Source organism: Melospiza georgiana, chromosome 3 (genome assembly GCF_028018845.1).
Source record: "Melospiza georgiana isolate bMelGeo1 chromosome 3, bMelGeo1.pri, whole genome shotgun sequence".
In the NCBI taxonomy this organism is placed as follows: domain Eukaryota; kingdom Metazoa; phylum Chordata; class Aves; order Passeriformes; family Passerellidae; genus Melospiza; species Melospiza georgiana.
In genome coordinates, this window is record NC_080432.1 from 17260439 (window position 1) to 17285380 (window position 24942).

Sequence of the window (24942 nt, forward strand, 5' to 3'; positions counted from 1 at the left end):
GCAACTTCTCTCATTGCTCAAGCCCACAATAATCCCATTTCATGCAGACCCTTCTCATCTACTCCTTCTTCCCCTACCACATTCAAAAAACCACCAAAACCAGAAGGCTTCAAAAGAGGACAGTATGTAGAAAGATATTTGAAAAAAGATCACTGCATTCATCTGTTTTTGTCCCCTGAAGCCAGCTGTCCCTGCCTCAGAACCCATCAGCTCAGCTGAGCCCTCCACCTCCACCAGGAAAAATGTGGGGCAGCAAATGTCACAGACACTGGGGCAGCCACAGATGCTCCAGTATGGGGACCTGGACACTCCCCAGCTATTTCCCAGGATTGTGCGTGTCCAGCTCAGTTCGCAGTTGGCAAATCCCCAGAGAGACTCATCACACATCTGCATGAGCTCTCCAGGAACAGAAGGTGCAGCAATCAGAAAGAGGCACCTCAGTGCAGGTATTCCCACACCTGTACCAGACACCAACTCCAGCAGAAGCAGGAAAACACAAAATACTGGATTTCTGCAGGGCTAGAACAATCCAGTCAATATTTTTGTCCACTTTCAAACAACGTAATGGAGTGGAGACTCCATGGGATTTTTGTCTTTGACCAAGTTTTCTCAACCCCACTGTTGGCAAAGGCTTGCAGTGTTAAGCCAGAGAAGATCCATGAGCATGGTAGTTAAAATAACCCAAAAATGATGAACACCAAAAGAGGAGATGACAGCACCTCAAGCAACTTCAAAATTGTTTCACAAACACAGGAAGCTGGGGGGAAAGAACTACAAATTCCACATGCTGCAACCAGGGTTTTTAAATTACATCAGCTTTTACAAAATGCTGGGGGGCAAGCCTAACAGGCAGGAGTCCCAGTGGGCTCATTGCTTTCTGCACTGAGACAAACCTGGGCTGATTACACAGCTGACCCAGCTTGGAGCAGAAGGCTGGATCAGAGACCTCCTGTGGTCTCTTCCAGCCCAAATTATTCTATGATTTCATGAAGTGCCAGTTTCTGATTAATAGCTGTCTTGCTCTCCTTGCTTAGCTGCCAAGAACTGCCAACCTCAATACTCCTTGTTCTCTGTGCTACCTGAAAACAATCTCTCTATGTTTTGATCACACAATAGTTCCTCAAACCCCCTTGCAGTTTCCAGTCCAAATTCACCCAGAAGAACAAGTGCAAATGCCACTATGTGAGGTGAGCACTCCACATAAACACGAAAGTTTCAGATTTAGGCCACAAAAGCCATCTGATCAAGGGCACAACCAAGACCTTGAGCAGTTGTAGTTTATCCCAAAGGAAAAAGCCAGCCCCTACTCTGCTTAAAGGACTGTTCTCATTCATGCTGAGATATCTCAGCCTAGGGAGATGATGGAAAAACACAGTACTGAGAGCTAACCTCTTGGGGTCTGGTGTCCAAGGAAAAAAAGCAATCATGCTGTTTCCTAACAGAAATACTTCTGTGTAAAATGTGTTTTCTGCCACTGATTTGTGTACCTGCTCACCTGCAGGGTCATGCTCTGCTCTTGCTGTCACTAGAAATAAGGAGACCAAGACCAAAGGCAGGAGTATCCCAGATCTCATATTACCCAGCTGTTTCAGTCCCAAAATGCTTTGCACGCAAAAGATCTGGACAGCCCTCACACATACAGGATTTTGCTGAAATATGATAAATCTTATTTTGCAATGAAATGACAAATATCCTGGCTCTGCCCAGAAAACAGAGTAACAGCTGGAATAATAAATCAAGTGACAGAAAAACTCCTCAGGCCATTGCTGACAGCCACCCAGCAGCTAATGAAGAGCCCCAAAGGCAAGAAGAAACCTGGACCATCTCACACCCAGCCACCCCAAGCTCACACAGGGTGCTGCCACCCTTCTAATGGGGGAACACCCACACAAGAGGGTACAGGAGAGAGCAGAGCCAGCAGCACAGACACCTGGCCACACCAGGACACCTCCTCCAGCTCTCACCACTGCCACGTCCAGAGATGTGGCAGCATCTGAGCAATCCCTTGTCACAGACATCTTTTATGAAAAATACTTTCTTTAGGATTTTTCCTCCTGAGAAGCTGAGAGGCCTCAGGAACAAAATGTAAACATTGATTATCTGCTGCTGTGGAATGCAACAGGTGCATCTGTGATTGGCCCATGTTGGTTGTTTCTAATGAATGGCCAATCACAGCCCAGCTAGCTCGGACAGAGAGCCGAGCCACAAACCTTTGTTATCATTCCTTCCTATTCTATTCTTAGCTGGCCTTCTGATGAAACCTTTTCTTCCATTCTTTTAGTATAGTTTTAATGTAATACATATCACAAAATAATAAATCAAACCTTCTGAAACATGGAGTCAGATGCTTATCTCCTCCCTCATCCAAGAGCCCCTGTGAACACCGTCACACTCCCTCTCCCATCCTCCTCACCTGGCTCCCTCCTTCATCCAACCTCATGGGCAGGGTCCATCCATCTGCCCTGCACTCAAGGCTCCTCTGCTCAGCCCTGCCCCAAGGAGATGCTCCCAGCAGCACCAGGCACAGGGAGACCACGAGCACATGCACCTCTGCCCACACCAACTCTTGCCCTGCTCTACCACACAGCACCCCCTGAGCCAGCAACTCATGAGACTCTGCTTGAGCAAGCACATCTTAAAAATAATAATCCCCCAGGACTTAGTCTGCATTACACAGGAAAGTGGATTAGCCCAGCTACACTCCAGAGGCCAAAGTAAGAAAAGTGTGGAGTCAGCAAAGTGAAAGATAACAGGAGACCTCAAAAATCTATGGGTTTGGTTTTGCTCTCAACTGTGCAAGGTCCACCTAGGTCCCTACAAACCCTCCCTCAAATTCAAAGTGGCTTTGGTCACCTGCTAGGGATCCTAGGGACTTACCTGCTTCTGCAGGTCTAATGTTCAGGCATCATTGTGGACAGCAGAGCCTCCACTCTGTCCTGCCTGGGCTTTTCCATACATACTGGCATCCAGACATTAAGTTCTTCCTTTGGGGACTCTCAAGAAACCAGGAAAGAAAGGTAAAATGCCTAAATTTTTCCTATGTGGGGTAAAGAAGAACAACCTCAAAGTGGTTTTGGTCTGGTAGGAAAGGAAGCTGGAAGAAGACAAGGCAATGTGAGAAGTCCAAGGCCATCATAAACACTCCAAATCAAAGGCAATGCTGCCAGCTTTTCTCCCCTTCGACTCCTCATTCCCAAGAAGACATCACCACATTGTCAGTGCTCGTCACTGCTGGGGGGCAATCACCAACTCACCCAAAAACAGAGCCACTGCTCAGAAGCAATCATCAACTCACCCAAAAACAGAGCCACTGCTCAGAAGCAATCATCCACTCACCCAAAACCAGAGCCACCCCAAAGCCTGTACATGCCCCAGCTACCCTCTTGCCATCTGCACAGGGATGCCAACATGCCACGTGCCAGCTATGCCCAAGAGGGACACGGGGAAGGGCAGAGAGCCATGCTCAGCCCCAGATGCCCACAGGTACCACACCCAGCAGAGGTGACCCTCAGGACCACCTGTTCTTTCCAGTTATGCCCACACTCAGCACAGCCAGGTAATTTTGCCTACCCCAACCACTGTGATGTGAAATGTGCAAGCTCTGCACCCTTGGGATGCAAGCTGAAATTAATGGGTCAAAACAGCACTGCAGTGTGTAATGCTCCTGCTTGAGGGCTGAAATCCTGGCATTTCTGGACCTTGAGAATACAAGACAGCAGCTCTCTGCCTTAGGGAAACCTCACAGGCATCACCTGCATCTTCCCATCCCTCCAAAACCAGTCCATATGAGCAGAGCAACCAGTCCTAAGCTGCCTTCCTACCCAGGGGACACTCTCCAGCTGGCTTAGCACAGGGATTTAAGACAAGAAACCTGGAGGAAATCTTAGGAGTGCATGCTGTTGCTCTCAAAGAGAATAGGACTATAACACTATAACAGCAGAGGTTTTTTTAGGGAGCACAAGCTGGCAAGGACCTGGCTTCTGGGCTGCCAGGATGCTCTCACCTTCAGCAGACAATGCAACACCTGATCTTCGTGCCTGCAGCATCCCTGCCAGCCTCATGTTTCAATCACAACTTGATCTTAGCAGCTGCTTTCTCTGTCTCACACACACACATACACACCCCTAAGCAGCTGTAAAATTAAACTTCAGTTGGGTAGGCAGGACCTCTTGTAAAGCACTTGAGACTCAGGGAAGGAGGGAACCTCAAAAATGCAGTCTTGTGCTAGAATTTGAGAGGGCTCCATCCTTGGCCTTCTTGCTTTATCAGCTCTTGAGACAGCACTACTAAACATGTACCGCTGAAGTAAGAAGCAAAACAAACAGAGGAAAACAGACGCTGGGAGATGCCTGAAGCTGGCTGACGTGATTTGCAGCAGCTGGAGAAGTCTGCTGGAGGCTCTCACCTCTCATCTCCTCTTCTTATCCCCGATTTCCCCCTCAGCCTGCACAAACTCCCGCCCAGGCCGGTCCCAGCGAGCCTGGCAGCCACAACAGCATCCGCGCATCCAGCAGAGCCAGCGGGGCACGGCGAGGCGGGGGTCAGCCCAAGCAGCATATGGAGCACTGGTGTGGCAAGCACCAGCCTCCCCAGGAGCTGTCTGCCACAGATGGAAAGAGCCCAGGAGCCATCAGGATGAAATCTTCTGGCTGGGGGCGACACGTCCCGGCTCCTGCCGGCGTTCCGAGCGGCTGAGCAGTGCTGGAGAGCTCCGCTCCTCTCCCCCGGCACTGACTCATTCGCTGCCGCTGCGGTCCCGCAGCGTGCCGGTGGGAGTTGTGGGAGGTAGGGATGAGGTAATTCCCAGTGCATGTGGCTATCCTGGTGGAGGGAGACTAGCCACCCACTCCAGAGGAATGAGCTGGCTGTGCATAGTCTGGATAACCACCAAGCTCCAGGTCCGCTGTGCTGATGCAGTCACAGGGATGTTTTAACCTTGAGTTTTGGGGAAGATGGGGTGCAGCACAACAGGAGCATCCAAGGTCTCCTCCTTGGAGAAAGGCAGCCCTTTATGTAGTCCAAGGGTGTCTTGGTTTGGAAAGACAGGAGTCTGCTAAGGAGGGCAGGAGCCTCCCCTGAAAATGTAAACTCTCCCCACCCCTCTGAATTGCTATAAATTTTAAATTAACGGGCTCTCAGGCAAAAATATGGGAGCAGGAAATAACAGTTCTTTAATAGGGAAAGGAAAAAAAAAAGGATAAAATAAACAATGCAGCACACTAGAACAACACTGACAGAGTCAGAACCCAACCTGACACCCTGTGGATCAGGGTGTTGGTGCAGTCCCATTGGAATTGTGGCTGCAGCCCTCCTGCAGTGTCAGTTGTGGTTCTGTTGGAGCAAGGGGGGTCCTGTAGAGAAGGATGTATTCTTCCTCTGAAAATCCAGTGGAAGAGGAGGCAGCTGCTGTTCCTCTGGGGAATCCAGTGGAGAAAGCCATACTGGTGTCTCAAAACCTCTGGATTATATCCGGGTAGCAATGCTTGGTTCCTCCCTCTGGGCAGAGCATCTCCCAATGGGATGTTATAGCTCTTATCAGCCATGCAGTGACATTCAATAGTCTGTTATCAGCAATGTCCCCTCCCAAGGGAGGTGTGAATGTGGTCACTCAAACAGAGAGATAAAGCAAACTGCCCACTTGACAAAGGTAATTGCCATACAGATGGTGATGGAAAACATCTTGCATGGCAATCTTCAACAAAGAGCTCAGTCAATGTGCAACCAGGAATGCAGTGAAACAAGGAGGTCACCAGGAGCAACAGTCCAGCTGTGATATCTCCCAGGCCAGGTGACACAAAGTAGTCCTCAGAAAGCATGACAGCTCCCTGGCTGAAATCACCCACAAACCAAGCTGAAGTTCATAGCCCTGCACTAGCCAGAGGCAAAGAGAGCCACCACGGTTTTTCCTGCTCTGATTTCTTGGAACACTGCAATTCCTCTCCATCTGAAACTATTCCACTGGCTGCAATTTAAAAACAAAATCAATCCAGCAAACATTGCTAAGCAACTGGCTGTCAGTGCCACATCCCATCCCATTGAAAGTATTTGCCCTCTCCATGACCTCCTGGCAAGGAGCTTGCTGCTCAGCCCTTGCCAGATTCTGTACATTCAGCTATCGCTGGCAAGTCCAGATGCTTGGCTGGATTAGTAGAGATAACTCCAGGAAACTTTCTGCAACCATCCCAATGAAAAACACCCCACAGAGAAGCTGTGAGGAGCAGCATTCCCACATCCCAGTCCCTAGGATTAAGATCCAATGTGTGGGTCTCTGGGCATTACCATGGTCTGAAGGTCCATCTCAGTGCTGTCACACATCACACACAGGCAGAAAGGATGGAGAGCCAACACACTGGAAACCTTGTCACAAAGCAGAGCACAACATCTCACCGAGAGGCTGAGGGAGAAGTTGCTTATCAATGGCAAGGAGCTGAAATGATGGATGAGACCCTCTCCAAAGCCTCCAAAACCCTTGCACAAGCCGGGCAGGAGCCTCTTGGCACAGTGGCACCCCTGAGTAGGGGTCCTGAATTGCCTCAAAGTCAGGTGGAGTAGAATTGAGGCTTAACTCTCTGGGTTCACTCTGAGCAGCTTAATCCCAGTTTTCCATTGAAACCAAGCCTCTAAACACAGCCTCCGGTGGGACATGCAGCAGGAGCACTGCAGGTGTCCCTCCTCCCTCAACAGCCTGCTCCACACAACCCTGCTCTCCCCTTCACAGGAGGGCACCGAGTCAACCCCATGGTGCATTCCATTTATACGTCCTTGCACAGCCACCAGCAACTTCTCCCTCCTCCGAGAGCAGGCCACGCTTATCCATGCTTTCCCACACATTTCTGCTGCACAGTTCAAGACCAGCTTCCAGGCTGCACAGCAAGGCCTGACCATCACCTACAGCAGCTCCCAGGACACCTGTGCTGTAAGTAAGGATTATTTTTCCAGAGAGGGCTCAGCTCTGCACTTTCCTCTCTCCCTCAACCACCAATCCCAGATCCTTCTCCCTCCTTCATCGTCTCCATCAGCGCCTGCCTCCCCCAGACCTGCCGGCAGCTCCATTTCCTCCGTGGCTACTCTAATGCTTGGCTAATGGTGCATCATCCGCAGCATTCCTCAGGCATACTCAATAAATCAGAATCCAATTACCGGGTTAAGGATATTGGAAACAAATTAAATTAGCCCCAGCCCCTCCCACGTGCTGTGCCCTCTCTTCCTCCTTAATGAGAACTTTTCCTTCACAGGAGCACTCAGTGCCACATCTGCCCGCCCAGGAACAAGGTGGCTGCCACTGCACACTGAGGGTAGGCAAGGGGCAAGCAAGGCAATCTTCCCTTTTAATAGGGCAGATGGTTAATATCCCTGGCATTAATTCTCTCCAGGAATAGCACACTCGCTCTCTGCTCAGCTATAACAGGCGTCCGTCAGGGCTGACAGCTCCTCTCCGGAGAAAGGAGCATCTGGTCCTTACAACAAAAAGAAACTAAATAAATAAATAAGCACATGGCTTGCTACAGAGGGCTGGGGAGCTGGTGCTGTTTCAGCATTTCAGCCCAAGTGCTGCATTTGAACTGGAATGGGGGAAGTTCAGAGCTGGGTCAGGTGCCAGGAGTGGAGTCACTCTGATCTGGGAGCAGGGTGCAGCACAGGCAGCAGGGTGCTATCGCTGGGTCCAGCACAGAGCTCCCCCAGAGCAGGACTGCCTCAAAAGGGCTCCCAGGACAAGGCAGGAGAGACAGTTGCTGCCTGCAAGCTGGGACACAATGCCAGGCACAGCTCCATGGAAAGAGCTTGCACCAGCTCTGGAGTGGTGACTGACAGCAGGGGCCAGGCATATGCTGTGTCCTCAGGTGACAAAGAGGAAAACTGCATGGAGGGGACCTTGGGAGCTTTTCCTTCACCACTGGGACATCCTCACATCACCCCATCCAGCAAACTAACAATTAACCCCACCGACCTTCAGCAGGAAGGGCAGCTCTTCCCCAGTGAGATTGGAAAGACAACCAGAGGGAGACTAAAGCTGAGACCTCAGCAATCAAGGGTGCACCAAAACTCTCATCCCACCCTTCTCACACTGACAGGGGAGTGCAGCTCCATCTGCAAGGCAACAGTTGCTGCAATCCTCCCTGCCTTTCCCAAGAGCTCCTTTGGGCACCAAAGGATATCTCTGACCTCAGTGGCACTGGAGCAGCTAGTGACCCAACAAGTTCTTACCCTTCTCTCCTCCTCACTCAGCAATTACCCCTTATTCCCCACTCCTCTCTCTGCAGAGCAATTTCAGCACTCAGCAGTTATTTTATCCCCCTTGCATCACCTCACTGCATCTGCAGAGCAAGAGTTCCCAGCACCCGTGAAGACTTTGCCCAACAGCGAGACTTGCTCTAGCAAACCCATTACTTTTTGGAAGGGAAAATAAAGGCCTTTCCTTTCTTTCCCTATGGTCCTGGAATAGCTTATACAGTTTCAATTAACAGGTTTAAAACTTCCAGATATGCCAAGAAATGAAGCAAAGGGAAACATTCAATCTCAGAAACACAACCCAGGCAGACCCAATCCCAAGAGCACCCAAAACCACATCCCTGGAGGGGAACAGGACTAGGCCTCTGTGAAAAATGCATGTATTTTATGATTGGCTTTTTGCAAATATTAAAATGAATATTATATGTGTTGTGTTAGAAAGTAATGCTGTATTAATTCTCTTAAGTAGTGTGTTAAATATAGTTTTAGGTTATAAAAAATGTTAAAATAGAAACTATGCTATGTAGGATACTTTTTTCAAAGAAAGGACTCACAGTGAGATAGCAGCCACAGGACACCTGAATCTTTCAGAGAAAAAGAAATTTAGAGCCCTCTTATCAGAAGAAACCAACTTCTTCCCGCTTCGAAGGTGCTGTTAGGATTCAAAGGGAGAAGTTGACGATGACCAGACAGAATCCTGTGTTTGAATGGAATTTATGCATCATGTATGAGGTGTATGAATATGCAACAGGCTGTTGCTTTTAAGGGTTAATCCTTTGTTAACAGGTGTCCTTTTTCAGGCTCGTGCTGCCCAGAAAAAGGTACCCGGACGTCCATAGCTCTTGGTATTTATTGTCTCATATTGTCCTAATTCAATTTGTCCAAATTATTATCACTCTAATTGTATTACTATTTTTTATAACCATTTCATTACCACTAAACTTTTAAAATTTTGAAAACAAGTGATCCGCGTTTTTCACGGCCCCCGTGCCACGAATGTGATCTTATCCAATAACTGAAGTTAGGCGAGGAAGAGGAGGAGGCAGGGGGAGGCAGCACCTGTGGTGGCGGGTGTCGCGGACAGCGCGGTCACTGGGGATCCTCTCGCTCTCGCGCTGGTTGAAGGCATGCAGCCGGTACGGGTCCTCGCCGCCCTTCCACCTCCGGGCGCTCAGGTACCTCCGCTCTTCAAACTGATCCCACAGGTCGTCCCAGTCCGCCTCCGGCTCCTGCGCGCACAAAGGCAGCCCCGTTAGACACAGCAGAGACCGGAGCGCGCCTGACCCCGCTCCAGAGCTCCATCATCCCCACAACTCGGGCAAGTGCTGCAAGAGCAGCCAGCGAGGAGTTCTGTTATAGCAGCCTCTTCCAGCCAGGTCTCATAAGCTCTCTGAGGTCTATGACATACCCAAGATGGCTCAGCTACCTTTGGAGGCATAAAAATCAGCAGGACGGCTTCTGCTGCAGTGTTGCAAACAAAAAGGCAAAATAACAAACAGAGAAAAACCCAGCCAGGTGCTAGAGGTTCTTGTTCCTGGTAAAGCACCTTACAAAAAGCGATTAGTTTCTTTGGTCACTTCTTTTTCTAGTAAATTGCCCCAAAGGTGGGACTTTTTGGCTTCTGTCCAACTACCTCTCCTTAAGTTTGAGGTGAAGTCCCCCAGGCCTATGAGGTGGCTTTTTCACCTAATCGAGAAAAGAAACTTCTGGGCTTCTTTCCTTTTTGAGGGGATAAAGGATAGTCTTATCACTCCGTCAACAAGAGGCACACTCCTACAGAGTCCTATAAGGTCTCCAGGGTTTATTTTTTGTCCTTACTTTCTGAAACAATATGTCAAAGAGAGCCTGTCAATTTGAATTAAAAGGACTAATCTGAATCCAAATTCAGGTCTCTGGTGAATGCCTCTCTCAAGCAGCACAAACATTTTGTAAAGGTTTTAATGTCTCTCTAGGCAAAAAAACAAAGTTATTTTACAACACATGACCCATTGCCCCCATAAGCTTTCAGGTAGGAAAGGAGTAATCCTACATTTCCACAGCCACATCCTAGCCCCAGCTCCAGCAACAGGACCCTGGAAGAAGGGGAGTATCATGCTCCCAGCCCAATTTCAGTCCATCTTTGCCACCACACGTCTCCCACCAAGGACTTCAGCCCTACTGCAGGGAGAAGAGAGGGAAGCACATCCCCCCCTGCTCCAGAAGGATGGAAGAGCTGCATTTCAGGGTTACCCAGCAGCTTCAGCAACCTTGGGGGCTTTAAAAATTTCTTGGTGGCTCGCTGCTGTTGGGGTTGAAGCATCCCTGAGCAGCAGAAGCTGTTGGGGGTTTAAGCATCCTTTGGCAGTGTCTGAGGCAGGCAGCACAAAACAGCACCGATAAGATCTCATCGCTACAGCAGCACAACCTCTTTGATCTCAGCCTACCTGTAACACTGAGAGATGCAAACATTTACACACATCTCAGCCCTAAAGAAAATTGTGATCTTATCCAATAATTGATCTTTTCTTCTGCTTTTCTTTTTTTTTCCCCCCTCCTCAGTTCACACCATCTCAAAGCCGGTTTTGCCTGCTAATAGCGCAAAATGAAGCTTTTGAAAAGGGCGATTTTTATCCCGTAATTGATTTTACTTGCATCTGGCAGAGCATTTTTTGTAGTTACAGGAAAGGGAGGAGGGAGCTTTGGCTCCTGCAAGTAAACCACCACAGGAGCAAGTCAGGCACCTCCAGCCTGATACACCACATCACCCTGTGTTATTGCAACATGAGCACTCCCAAAGAGCCAACAAATTCCAGGGATGCAGGGGTTTCCAGATACAGGGTTGTATTCATCCTCCCCATGTGTGACCCCAGGACCTCTTCCAGCACCTTCCCCAGTGTGAGGCGATCAGAAGAAACCCCTGAGTCACCAGCCATACTGAGAGGAAGTTATTCAGGACTGGAATAAAGTTACTCAAGGCTGGGAGAAAGTTACAAAACCAGTAAGGTCCCTGCAGGAGTTTTACGAGGAGGATGCACATAACCCAGCCGCGGACTTTCAGAAGGGCTGACGTGCACAGGGTGATAAATGCTGTTTATGTTGGGTTTTTTCTCAGGCATCTTGCAAAACATGATTTAGCACGGCAGTAAAAGATCAGGGAAGAGTGAGGCGATTGCAGGGCGCAGCCAGTGACAGCCTGATGTTTATAAGATTTCACGATGACCCCAGGAGGGCCTGGCGCTGCTGAAACAGCCACCGGAGCTGCAGTCCCTAAATTTTAATGCTGTGAAGAAAAATAAAAGTTGGTTTTATCAAACTTCATAAGAAGAGAAATGGCTTTCAAAAGTGGCCACACAGCACTTAAGGCTGTAAGGTGCGTGTGTGTGCTGTTTTGGTTTTTGTGATGTCAGGTATACCCAATAGGCTTGGATCAGATAGGAGGGTAGAGCTGGGCAAGAATCTGACTGATGGCTCAGGTGGGAGGGCTGGTGGATTCCCTGAAATCAAGAAAACTGGAGCTTCTGCACCTGCTACAAGTGCAGCAATGCTCTGGTCTGGCAGCAGAAGCAGGGTTTGGCACGTGGCACGGTCCTCCAGGGTCTGGGATGGCATTTTCCATCTAACTCCACTCATGTGCTGTTACCAGGGGTGGGGTCCCAGCAGGAAATGGACAAATACCAGTGCCATACTCCACAGTATTCACCTCTCATCCTGCTCATTGCATTCCAGAGCTGCATTCCTCATTCACTCTGCAGTGACTAATTAATACTCCTGTGCAATCTCCCCCTGAAAGACACCAGCCTACCTTGATTCACCCAGGTTCTTCTTTTTGAGCTGAGGAAAGCTATCTGTGGGATGGATAATAAATATTGGGTAATTAAATACACACCTGAGATCTACAGTAACTAGATGCCAGAGATTAAACACTTATTTCAATCCCTATCTGGCCACAAAACAAGACCAGGGATTGGGTACACTTTTTCAGCCAGAGGTAGATACTGGGGGTTGGTCATTTGCTTTTGATCTGCATCACCTGCCTAAATCTTCTGGGTGTTCTTTCCATCCCAAGCCTCCCTAAAAGGGTAACTGAAATTGGAGCAGAATGCTCAGCTCAGACACAGGTGCACACTGACCTCTGCAAAACACAGCTGCTCAAAGCAGGAGAGGAAAGCATGAAAAGCTCCCAGCTCTGCAAGCAGCAGGAGGCAGGAGACCTCACCAACCTGCACACAGGGACTCACCTGTTTCTCACCTGCACCTGATCTGAGACAGGGAATGAGAGTTAAAGCACCAGGAGAAATCCCCTTTGCTCACCCAGGGACAGCACATTGGTTACAGGTTACCAGATAAGGTCTTCATTATAATATTTCCACAATGTATAATCACCTCTTCCTCACACCAGAATTCTGTCTTGGGAGTTATTTAACTGATGTGCTGAAATCTAAATTTAATTTATTATGATCTAACTCACTTTAGAGGCCAAATTACCCTGCACTAGAAAAGGATCAAGTCAATATTCCACTTGCCTTTCTATTTATCTTCCACAGGGCTCATCTCTCTGAGTTTCCTATTCATTTTCTCTCACGTACTAGTAATAAATTTTCATTTTTTTTTTTTCTTGGAATTAGGTAATTTCTCTTTCAACACTGCAGTTTAATGACTGGTATTAATTATAGGAAACACAGTCAACGCTTAAGAGAGTTTGAGAGACTCAATGAGCAGAAGGAAAGAGAAGAAAAATACATCCAAGGAGGGGCTGTCTGCTCTTGGCAAACAAGTGTTGCCTCTTCCAACACCACACTGGGGAGTCCCCCAGGGGTGCTCAAGGACAGGGACACCCACAAAAAGACACTGACAAATTATTGTGGAGAGAAGCTTCCATCTCACATCAGCACCCAGCCAAGAGCAGGGGTCACCAAGAGCTTTGTCTGCCATTTCAGTAAAGCACCCCCCAAAAAATGACCCACTAAAGGCACCTCCTCCAAAACCACCCATCACCCTCGTTGGCTTAGGGCACACAGCCCAGAGCAGGCACAGAGGCAGCTTTTCACTGTAACTGTACATTAAAGATTAAAAGCCTCTCACTGCAAAGATGTAATTCGTCATCTGCCTCTTAAATCACAGCTCAGAAACAAAACAAAACAACAACAAAAAAAAAAAACAACCAAAGAAACAAAGAAGGGAAAAAATAATATTTAAGGAAAAAAAAACAAGTGGTGCTGCAGGGGGAAAATGGGTCATTAGCAGTAAAACTACAATTTCCTGGCAACTGCTAATGCCTTGTTTATGTGGATTTCTGCGAATATGACATTTTAACGGCATAATAATTGTGTGATTACAGTACAGCAGGGATTGCTGGAGCGGGAAGGAGGAACAAGCAGCGGCGGCTGCTGCTGTGGGGCTGTGGTGTCTCCCGTCAGGGCACAGGAGGCCGGGCCAGGCTGGGCACTGTCAGGGAAAGGGCAGCTGTGACAGCACTTTGGGCAGCCAGCACTGCAAGGGCATGTCAGGTGAAAAGCCTCCCCAGAGGAGCCAGCAGGGACAGGGACGGGCAGGTCACACCGGGCCCCAGGGCCAGCCTCCAGCTGCCCAGCAAGACAAGGAGCGGGCAGTGCGAGCCAAAGGGAGACTCTGACTCACTTTCTTCTTTTGCGGCACTGTTTTAACATAGAGAACTTAAGCCTTTGCTAAAATAAAAGCTGTTTTCCTTTTGGGGCTGCTGAGTTCTGCCTTCAGACCAGAGTGAATCAGACCAGTGCCATGAGCATGGTTATTGCAAATGCAGGGCCACCGATGATGGGAGAGAATGATGCACCTGACTCCATCCTATCAGAAAGCTAATTTATTATCTTCTTTTACTGTATTATATTAAAGATTACTATACCATACTAAATAATACAGAAAAGATACTTACTGACTGCTAAAAAGATAATAATGAAAAGTCATGACTCTTGCCAGAGTCCCGACACAACTTGGCCCCAATTGGCCAAAGAGTCAAAACAACTCACACCAGAATCCAATGAAACAATCACCTGTGGGTAAACAATCTCCAAACACATTCCACATGAGCACAACACAGGAGAAGCAAATGAGATAAGAATTGCTTCTCTTTTCCTCTCTCTGCCTTTCAGCTTCCCAGGGGAAAAACCCTGTGCAAAGGCATTTTTTCAGAGAATGCGAATGCCACACATGGCATTTCAGGAGGCAGCAAACCCAAGCCAGCCCAGGGGGATGGCAGAGCTGACAGGGTTTTCCAGGGAACCCATCTGGCCACAAAAAGGGTTTTGCTTGTGCAGGTGTAAAGATGACCCCAAAGGAATCTGGTAGCAGCCAAATGTGCCTCTACCTCCATTCCTCTCAAACCCAGCTTTCCCTGGAAAAATCTCATCCCGACAAAATACCTGAAGGAGCACTTGCCACTGAGCCCATTCCCTGGGACTCAGGCATTAAAAAACCAGGAAGTGGGGGGGGAAATTAAAAATTACATCAGCCTATCACAAGGTCCAATAAGCAGGTGAAAGCTCTGGAAACTCAGATGCCATGCAGCACTCTGCTGCTGCCCAGTCACGCTCTGTCACTCCTCTGCCAGCGAGGACATCCTTGTGCTCAGCAGGCTCGGGGGCACTGGAGGCAGAGGGCAATCTTTCAGCAGGAACTGCAACCAGGCATTATACAAATGAGATTTAGGAGTCTCACTGAAGCGCAGGGGCCCTGCAAACAGGAGGTTCAATTATAGAGCTGCTGCTGGCCCAGGCACTAATGCCATCTGAAAGGATTATAGTACTTCAAACAGGATAGGGCTCATCCCTCCTCGTCCCCCGGTGCCAGCACGTGCACTTAAGAGGGTCAGCAGCATCAGAGGGAAAAGAAGTGGGACAGTGTCAGACTGCCTTTGTCCTCATCCTCGAATAACCCAGATGGAGCACTGAGGTACAAGATCCTTCAGTCAAGTTTTGGTGTACTTTTCTCAACCCCAGAGCCCAGTGCCTCGGCTTAGCCCTGAGTGAGCAGGGCTGTGCATCCCAATGGCCTCAGCCCCAGGATACAAGGGGGAGACAGGCAGCACACCACAGCCAGCCTCTGTCCCATCCAAAGAGGAGGTGGTGGCGCCAAAAGCAGGCTCTGGGTCTTTGGTAAACAGGCTTTGTACTCATCCTGCATCACATCCTCAGTGCATCAGGTACCCTTCAACACCAAATTCACAGCAACCCTGGAAGTCACCTCTCTCCTCTTACCCTCCTTCCTCAAACTGCACAATCCCTGAGCACTTAAATACAAACTTAAGTGACTCCAGGCATTTGTAGGAACAAAGACAAACCCCTGTTTACATGCTTGAAGCTAAGTACTTGCTTAAGTGCTTCACTGGCTCAGTGGCCCTGCTTTGTGCTGACACAAACCACACACTGGGAATGGAGGCAGCTCCGGCCGGGACCACGATCTGCCCTAATTACTTTTCTGACCCATGGATATTTTAGCTCCAGTTCATTTATTTGAGGGCTGTGAAACTCCTCTTCCTCCTGCACTGGTCCCTGGGCACAACATGATGAGCACCTTGGTGGCAGCTCCTCTGTGACCCCATGGGGACACACAGCAGATCCAGGATCCCACCCTGCTCCAAGGAGGACCAGCACCTCCCCCTGCTTGGAAGTGTTTTTTTTTTGTCTCTCAAGGAAAAGCTTCTGATCTGAGTCTGTTCTGACCCCACTTTGGAGGAAGTAAGAACAAAACAAAAGAAAAATCAAATAAAATATTAATACAGATACCTAATTAAAGCAAAGCACTTCTCCAGCAAAGCCTGCCCTCCAGCTGGGGTCCCTGGAGAAGCTTTGAACATTCACCATCAAGCTTCTCATTGCCACTGACCCTTTCCTGCTCATGCACATCCACAGGCATTCTGCTCCATCTTCAAAGGATGGAGCATCTCCATCTCCTCCTCCTCTGCTGGCTCAGCAGGGAGCACAAGTCCTTGAGGACCCTTCAGTGTCCCACTTTCTCACCTGGCCCTGAGGCCAAGACCACACTGTCCCCATCTTTTCTGCCCTTGCTGCTCACACCTCCTGTGTGGGCAGAGCCTGGTGATGCACACGCACATTTACACAACCAAGGCACCTGCTACATCAGGCAACAGGAGTGACAAAGGCTGGAAAGGGGCCAAGGAAGATGTGACCTTCAAGAACTGGAAGAAGACTTGACCCTCACAAAGTACAGCTGCAACTTCAGCCTGGATGGAAACATCCCCCCCAAGGCCTTGGAGAAGGCTCTTTGGCATCTTCCTCCTGTCATCCCTACACTCAGACATCAGCTCAGGTGGTTGGCCACTGGGTCAGTGCAAGGAGCTGATGCAGGGCTAAGGAATCTGGGCCACCATTAAGGCAATCACAGATAGAACCAGCAATTTGTTTATCTTCTTGCCTGTATCTGTGGCAAAAACTACACATGGTCTGAAACACCCTCCAGAGGCTTAAATCTGTTGGAGTCTCCAGCCAAATATAACAGCATGAAAAGCCACTGGAGAATTACTGATGCTTCTTCCAGTAAGGGCACGTAAGCTTTAATTTTAAAATGGATGGCCAGGGCAGGCACCAAAATGGGGAATTTATTTGCAAATCAGGAGCAGGGGACTCCAAGCTGCACAGAGGGAAAGATGACAGATTCATTGCTTTGATGAAAAGCCAAATTTTGTTTCAAGGGCTTCCCTTAGGAGAAAACAAGTCAGCTCAGACCACACTTATCAGCAAACAACTGCTGCACTGGCAGTGGTGCCAGGTTAAAATATACCCACATCTCCCACAGGCAGCCAGAGCTCCATACATGGACAATGCTCCTACCTGCTGGCTGTAGCACCAGGCCATCATTTCCCTACAGAGGGACAAAGCATGCCAGCAGCCAGCATCACACACCCCAGAGAGACCCCAGGAATTCCCATGGTGGCCCTCACCATCTCCAGCATAGTGAAGAACCTCATTCCACTCTGTGACAATGGAAAGGAATACAGGACCCAGGCCACTGACCTCTAAAAACAACATCCAGCAACAAAATTCCTTGCATTTCCACCTAGAAAGATGCTCCTTAATCTTGGATCCCCAAAATCAGGTGTGTTCATAACAGTCTCACTACATAAAGAACACAGATCTTAACTCTTTAGAATTACAAATTAGCCCATAGGATAGCCTGACACATGGAGACAAATCCTGTGTAATTAAAAAGGAAAGGAAGCCGATTATATCCTCCTGGAGAATATTGCTGCCTGCTTCTGTTTTATTTATACGTTCGAGTGTATAATGAGCTGAATATTTAGGAGGTCAGCACAAACCAAGCTGCTGACTGGACAAAAGAGAAGACCCAGCTCTGTCTGTACTGAGAGTCAAGCAGAAGGATGGAGAGGATTTTTGGTCATTTCCTCCCACGTCTGCCCACAGCTCTCCTGGGATGCTGCAGGGCTTCTCAGAGAAGTTCAGCTGCTTGTGCTTGGGCTGCATCAGTCTCCCCAAGTTTCTATCTAAAAATGGTCTTTGGGTTTTCCCACAGCCCCAAGAAAAGGATGAGCAATGCCAGTCCAAGTCCACTGGCACCCGTGAACGCCTCTATAGGGGTTTACAAATGGTAATTCTGGATGGCAAACCAGACAAAATACATTTCAAGAGCCTCTGCTTTCACCGAGATTTTCATTTTTTAAGATTTCAGGTTTTAAAAACCCAAAATAAGTGGAAAAGTTGAGAATCAATTCCCAAACCAAGTTCCCTGAGCTGATGGGAGCAGCCCCCCACCAGTACTCCCAGTGCCACTCCCATCAGCAGTGGGATGCCCACAGCACCCTTGGCCCCTCTCATTGTTCTCCACCTGCTAATTCCCAAAAATGCCTTTGTCCCCTGCCAAAGGGGATCCCCTCAGCAACCCTCTCTGGGCTCACCAGGGTGCCAGGAGATGCCAAGGAGCATCTTTGGGGCCATGGTGCCACACCAGCCACATTCAGCACATTTCCAGCATCACCAGAGGTCAAACATACTGAGAAGAGCCCAGAGCAATGATGGGTAAATAAAGTAGCAAAAGGGAGTTCCTACATGGACAGACAGTGTTTTGTTTTCCTCCTGTGCCTTTCAGGACAGACATGAGCTGCTTCCCAGCCATGAAGGTCGAACCAGCCTTCCCAGGCTTCAGCAGGAGCAGCAGATGATTTAATACTTAGGAGCCCATAGCTCTACTCAGTCTCCAGCTGAGCTCTGCTCCTCCTCCTGCAGAACAGCCAAAACTCCCACCAAACCACAGAGCTGGAGCACCTCAGAGGTCAGGGAAGGTCTCCCCTTCCCCATGGAGCTGTGGCTCCCACATGCCAGAGGACAGCCTGGGACAGGGCACATCAGGGCAAAGGAAAGGGAAAAGGGAACAGGGAGGGGAGAATAAAGGAGCCAGCCAGGCAGATCCCTACTCTGAATGTCCTGCTCTGAACCCAGCCCTTTAAAAATCAGGAGGTTAATCCCAAGCACTCCTCCCAAGAAGGAAGGGATGTGCTGTTAATATAGTCAGCATCCTCGACCCAACATGGCCTTTTCACAGCAGCAAAGCCAGGGGTAATCCATCTGGTAATTGCTTCCATGAGGATCTTTACACAGCTTTAGAAACTAATGCTAGTATCCTTCCCTGAGCAGCCACCCTCCCAAGGCAGGCAGCATCAAGGAGTGATGGTAACAGCAGCATGTGAATGTGAAGTGTCTCCAAGGGAGGGAAAAAACCACATGTATCATAAAAATAGGTATTAACAAAAATACAATAATTGCAAACACAGAGGATAGTTGCATGCATGGCTTTAGCTGCCTTTAAGAAGCCACCAGCTTCACCTTTCCCCCTCCCTCTGACAGCTAACTGCTTTGGGGAGCAGAGATGTACCAAGACAGCACCAAGGCACAACCTGCTCCAAGGAAGGAGCTCAGCAAGGACAAGAAATGCTGTCAGACCAAACTCTCCCTTTCTGCACTTGATTTCTGGTTGTGGAAAAGCCCTGGGCTCCCTGCAGCCACGCCTCAGCTTCCCTGCTCCTACAGTTCAGTCACAGGGCTCCCACTGGGCAGGAGCATGGCCTGCGCTGAGCAGCTCCAGTACAGTACCAGGGCTGCTTCTCCCTTTTCCCACCTCTCACCTCTAGCAGAGTGGGAAGAGCAGAGGAAAACCCTTGCTGGTGACTAACCCAAATGCCCTGAGCCCTTGCAGAGAGCCTTCCTGCCCTCTGTGCAGTGATGGGCTGCAGCCCAGCCCAAACCATACCAAGCAGCTATGGTGGCAGCAGTGCAGAAATTCCTGGGCAAAGCAAGACTTCCCCAACAGATTTAAAAGCATCATTGGGAGACATGAGAGCTGCCCTAACACACATGATGCAGGAGGATGCAGGGGCAGCAGAGGCTGTGGGGTGCTGACCTATGGGGCAAACTCTCAGGGCTCAGCTGGAGCTCAGGACCTGTCAGTGCCCACCTGTCAACTGTGCCCCTGTCAAAAAGCACTGGTGACCCATGTCCTCATCCCAATACACACATTTTGCAGAGGAAGGTGTTTCTGTAGCCCAGAGCTGGTCCTCAACACACAGGTGCAGGGAGATGAAGCTCAGGTCACAGCAACGATGCTCCAGGGTGTGTGTACTCCTCAGATGTACCAGCCCATCCTCCCCCCAACTCCCCTCAAGGAGAAACTAGATATAAAACATTTGTGACAGCAAGGACGGATCTAAACCTTTGATCCTCAGGTACCTGCTGCTGGAGTGTCTGCAAGATCCTCGGCCTGGGTGCACCATGACTGACAGCACCGGAGATACAGCAGCATAATTTAGAGCACATGTGTCAGCCCAGACTTCCTCTATCTCAGCTCAGTAATACAAATAAAAAAAAAAACAAACAGCACTGGCTAGTGAGAAATGCACCCTAGGAAGGAATGGGATGGCAAGTTTGAAAATAATCCAGCCTGCTGGGGAAGGACTGTGGGTCCTGGCCAGCCGTGAGCACAGGCACTGCAGGAGCCCTGAGTGCTGTGCCTGGGATTGATGCAGGCTTGGCTGGGGATGGGCAAAAACAGAAGCAGGACATGGCTGGTGTGGCCTGGCCAAGCAGATCTCCAGGCTCTGGCCATCCTCCAGCAGCACAGCCCTGCTGTGTGCATGGGAAAACCCTGAGCAGAGCCACGTCTGGGCACGGCAGCCGCAGCACGGGCATCACAAAAACCAAACCCATGCTAAGCCTAAAAACCAAACCCATGCTAAGCCTCCTGATCCAGCAAACCCAAAACATCCAAGAGCATGGGGATCTGGAGGGAAACCAGGAACCAGCATTGAGCTTTGCTGTTATTATCATAAAAAAACCCCAATCTGCATTTGGCACTGATTCTCTCCCTCACATACAAACACACGTTTCACTGCAATAAGGAAAAGAGCATTTTTGAAGTCCTCAGTCACGAAAACACAGTATGGAAGTCTTGGTGAGCATCTCCTGCTTGGGCTTGGACCAGTCCCCTTGTCTGATACAGGAAGAGATTTCCTCCACCCAGGCAGTGTGGCTCATGGCATACACACATTAAACTCCACAATTCCACACACTGTGGGGGCAGCAAGCCCTGCCACATATCTCAGTGTCTCAAACATCATCCCCTTCCATGCAGACACCAGGGCAGTCCTGTAGATGACATTCCGTCACAAGATGCATGTGGGCAAGCAGAGCAATCACACCACAAGCCAGCAGCAAAGCTCAAATGCAGGCAGAAATGAGCTGCCCTGAATCTCTTGGGTTTTCATGCTTTGGCAGTGGCAATGGTCATGGGCACAGTTCAGCTTCTTGCAGCACAGCTGGGTGGCAAGACAACACATGTCCCACTTAGTGGCCCAGGCAGCACAGAGGGGTCACCACACAAGGCTTGCCCACCCAACCACCACAAACAAGCTGATAGGCAGGACCTCCAGGACCTCTGAAGCCAAAGAATCACATCTGGAACAGCCTCATGCTATCTTCCATGGGGAGCATCTCATGCTGGGGGGACACATCAGCTCCACCAGCAGCTGGGCACTATCTGCTGAAGGCAAAGCTCCCTGCCCTCAGAAAGCCGTGAGAAGGGAGGGAAGTCCCCTGTGTGACACAAGCAGAGGCTGGACTCACATTTAGGCAGTCCCATCACCCATCTGGGCCACATCCCAGCCCACATGCCTTTGATCCCTCTTGCTCCAGCAGCACCACGCTGCCCTTGCCTGCAGAGCTGCATTAAGGATTAGGTGGGATCAGACACGGGATAATACAAATCAGGCCGTGTTTGCTGCTGGCAGGAGCTGCAAGGAAATGAGGAGCCAGTCTTTCCAGCCAGAGGGAAACAAGATGCTGGCAAACTCTGGCCAGGCAGGCAAGGAAAGGAGGGATATGGCTGAGACCTGGTTAATGCATGCAGGTTTAGATATATAGTGCCTGATGGAAGGGAATCTCCATGGCTAAGGAGCCATGCCTCCTTAGCTGACCTTCCTGGAGGAAACCAGGGCAGCAGAGATTGCAAAGGAGGTACATGCTGCTGGAGGGAAGTGTCTCACACCACTCCTGCTGGGCCTGTGTAACCAGAGATGAAACACAACCTTCTGTTGTCTGGATGGTCCTGAAAGCACCAGGCAAATCCCAAGTTGGTGATGTTGCTTCTCTTAATGCTTCTCTTAGGCATCCACTGGGCTTGTTTTTTCTCACAGACCTTTTTCCATCCTTACCCTCTCCCACACACTCCAGCAGCTCTTCTCCTCCAGCTCCAGGCCTGTCTCTATCTCCCCTCACTACCCCAGCCCTTGGCACCAGTCAGTCTTCAAACGTAAGGGAGAAGATGCCTGGGGGTACACTGAGGCTTTGAGAGGCATGCTGGAGCAAGCAAAAGCCACACCACCTCAGGGAAGAGCAGAAACCATGTGGGATAGAGAAGATGTGCCAAGCAGCAGACATGCTACTCCATGATCTTGCCCAAAAACACAGCAGCCAGTGCAGAGGTCCTATCAGCTGTGCATAAGGCATCTCAACCAGCACTACAAAAAAACCCTACCTGACTGCTTTTATACTTGATTTACTGTTGTAAAAGCACCTCCAGAGCACAAAGCTCCAGCTGAGAGCTTTCATAATCTTTATACCCTCGCTAGAGCCCGAAGAAGAAAAACCTCATGAGATGTGAAGAGCTCTGGACATAGCACCACAGGCTCCCAGCTCTGAGCTGGATGACCTGTCCTGGCTCATGCACAGCCCTGGGAAGGGAAGGAAAGGCAAGGCAGGGGCACAGAGCCCCAGCAGCAATGCCTGCCACTGCCCCAGCCAGCCTGCACACAGATGGTGACAGCACTGGTCCCTGTGCAGCCAGCAGCATATGCTGCTGCTGCTGCCCACATCAAGGCAGATGCCTGGAGAGATGCACCAGAAATAACTGGTTACACAAGCCAAGACTTTTCATCTATGCAGTCAAAAAGAGTTTTAATCCCAAACTACTGGGTACAGCTCAGCATCTGAATTCATCCCCCCTCCACCCTTTTTTTTCTTTTTTTGCTGCAAAAGGAACAAGGGCAACAAAATGGACCTAAAAATGTGCTAAGACAAAAGAGGGCCAGTGGGATGTACTGGTGGCTGCAGACAGCCAGGCTGGTGAACATCTGTATGGCAGAGAGTTTCTGCTCCTGCTCTGCCAGCAACCTTTATGTCTGCTTTAACACGGGGCAATAATGCTCACTTAAGAGTTTCATGCTGAATTAATCATTGCAAAGTGCTCTGTGATTCAGCCAGGAGAGATAGGAAGGCAGTGCTAAGCACAATCATAGCTGTACTCAGCAAGACTAATGGTCTGTGCTGTGCTCTGGCCCTGGGAAGCTCTGCTTTAGCTCCTGAGCAGGATGCACAGCAGCCCCAGCAGGGATGCAGCCTCCTCCTCCCTGTCCTAGATAGGCACACAAACATCTGCCCAGCTGCCTGCACTGGCAGGGGCTCAGCTGGATCCACCCAGCTCTAAAACTGCTGAGCTGAGGAAGGTGGTGCTCAGAGGAGCAGGGCAAAAAGAGGATCTCATTTAACTCTTGTCCAGACCTTTTCCCCGTGCATCTTGTCCAGCCACTGCTGGACCCAGCCAGACTTCCAGCACCTAGAAAATCCAGTTGTAGGGGGTTCCACAAGCTGCTTGTGTCCCAGCACACTGAACCTGCCCCTGCCAGCTTTCTTTGACAATCCCAATTTTGCCCAGGAAGAGATGGGAGCTATTTCCTATCCACCATTTGTCTGCCATTAATGACTTTACAGACCTCCAGCACAACTCCTGTCCTCCACCCCAGACTGAGCATCCTGAGGCTACTTCTTGCAGAGAAGCCATCACCTCGTGTCCCCCCCCTGCACCATTTCCAGCTCTCCAAGATGGCAGGGAGCAAAAGCAGGCAGGATTTGCTGTTAATTCACATGGCAGCACCCTGCTTGTCCTCACAAGTTACCCAGGAAAGGCAGCTCAACAATCCCATCCTCCACCTCCCTACTCAAATGGGACTACAAAAAGAAAAGCAGAAAAGCCTCCTCATTCTAAAATACCAATCCAGGCTGCTAAAAGGCACCAGGATCCTGGTAGAGCAGGACAAGATGGTTTTCCCCTCCACAGGGCATTTGGCAGGGGCTGTGCTATTTCACATGTCACAGCTGAGCTCCAGCAGGCTCACTGTGGCTCATCCCTCACTCCTGCCCAGCTCCAGCAATGCCAAACAGGAAAGGGCAGCCAGCACTGCTGGAGCAGGGCTCAGCTGCCAGCACCAGGCTAAGCCCACCAGCCTTTTATTTCCCAAGTGGTGAAGATGAGGAATAAAATTAAAATTCTTCGTTGTGTTTAGATTTAACATTTTATCTGTGCTGGAAGCAGCAGGGGAAATGTGGAGCAGGTAACCACTCCATGGCAGAAGCAGCCAGAAGAGACACTAGGGCATCTAGGGCAAGTTCTGAGAAGCTCATTTTAAAATGTTCTCTCCGCCAACACAGATAAATATTTGAGAAAAAAAAAAAGCCATGAAAATTCAGTTGACTCATGAAGAGCAAGCACGTTAAATATAGAAAATAAATTAAATAATTAAAGGGCAAAAGAAACGGGATTTTAGCCCTGCTTTGAGCATAATTTTCATTACAGCCTTGCCCAGGGAGCTGCTTTTCACCATCAGACTGGGTGAAACAAAGTGAGCTTTTTGCCATGCTTCTAGGCCACATTCCCAGGCTTCCCACTGAGGAAGGGAAGCACTGAGCAGTGACCTGAGTGCAGGGTGTCCTGCTCTGTGCCCCCAGACCTCCCCATCCTTTCTCCATGTCCTGATGGGACAGCTGAAGTGTGGAACAGTGACTGCTTGGCCCACAGAGAACCTGAAATTCCCCATGGGATGTAAACCCACTGGGAATATGCCAAAAGCTGTTAGCCCACATGCTGGGCTATCCCAGAGCTGCAGGTGTATGTGGCAGCTCTTTGGGTTCGGTCCAATTCAAGCATAAAAGAATAAAATTAAATTAAATTTTTAAAATCCAGCTCCAGCTAGTCTCAGAAGCCTTGGGACAGGATGAAATTTAGGCTACAGATGTTACAGCCAAATCCTATTATTGCCAGGAACTCAGCCCTGCAATTTAAAGGTGCCCAGGCACAAACCCACACCAAACGCGGCTCCCAGCATCTGCTGCACTCAGAAATTACACATCTCAAAAAGGGCAAGCTTTTGCATCACTTGTGAAGCATCTGCAGCACTTTTGG

At 49.4% G+C, this 24942-nt stretch overlaps 1 protein-coding gene across 1 annotated transcript in view; it reads right to left on the reverse strand.

The window, feature by feature from the left end:
• GALNT14 (polypeptide N-acetylgalactosaminyltransferase 14) overlaps window positions 1-24942 on the reverse strand; it is a 96613-nt gene that overhangs the window by 53256 nt on the left and 18415 nt on the right. Inside the window, exon 2 of the mRNA XM_058021346.1 lies at window positions 9289-9458. Coding sequence (XP_057877329.1) covers window positions 9289-9458 — 170 coding nt within the window. The remainder of the gene's footprint in view (window positions 1-9288; window positions 9459-24942) is intronic.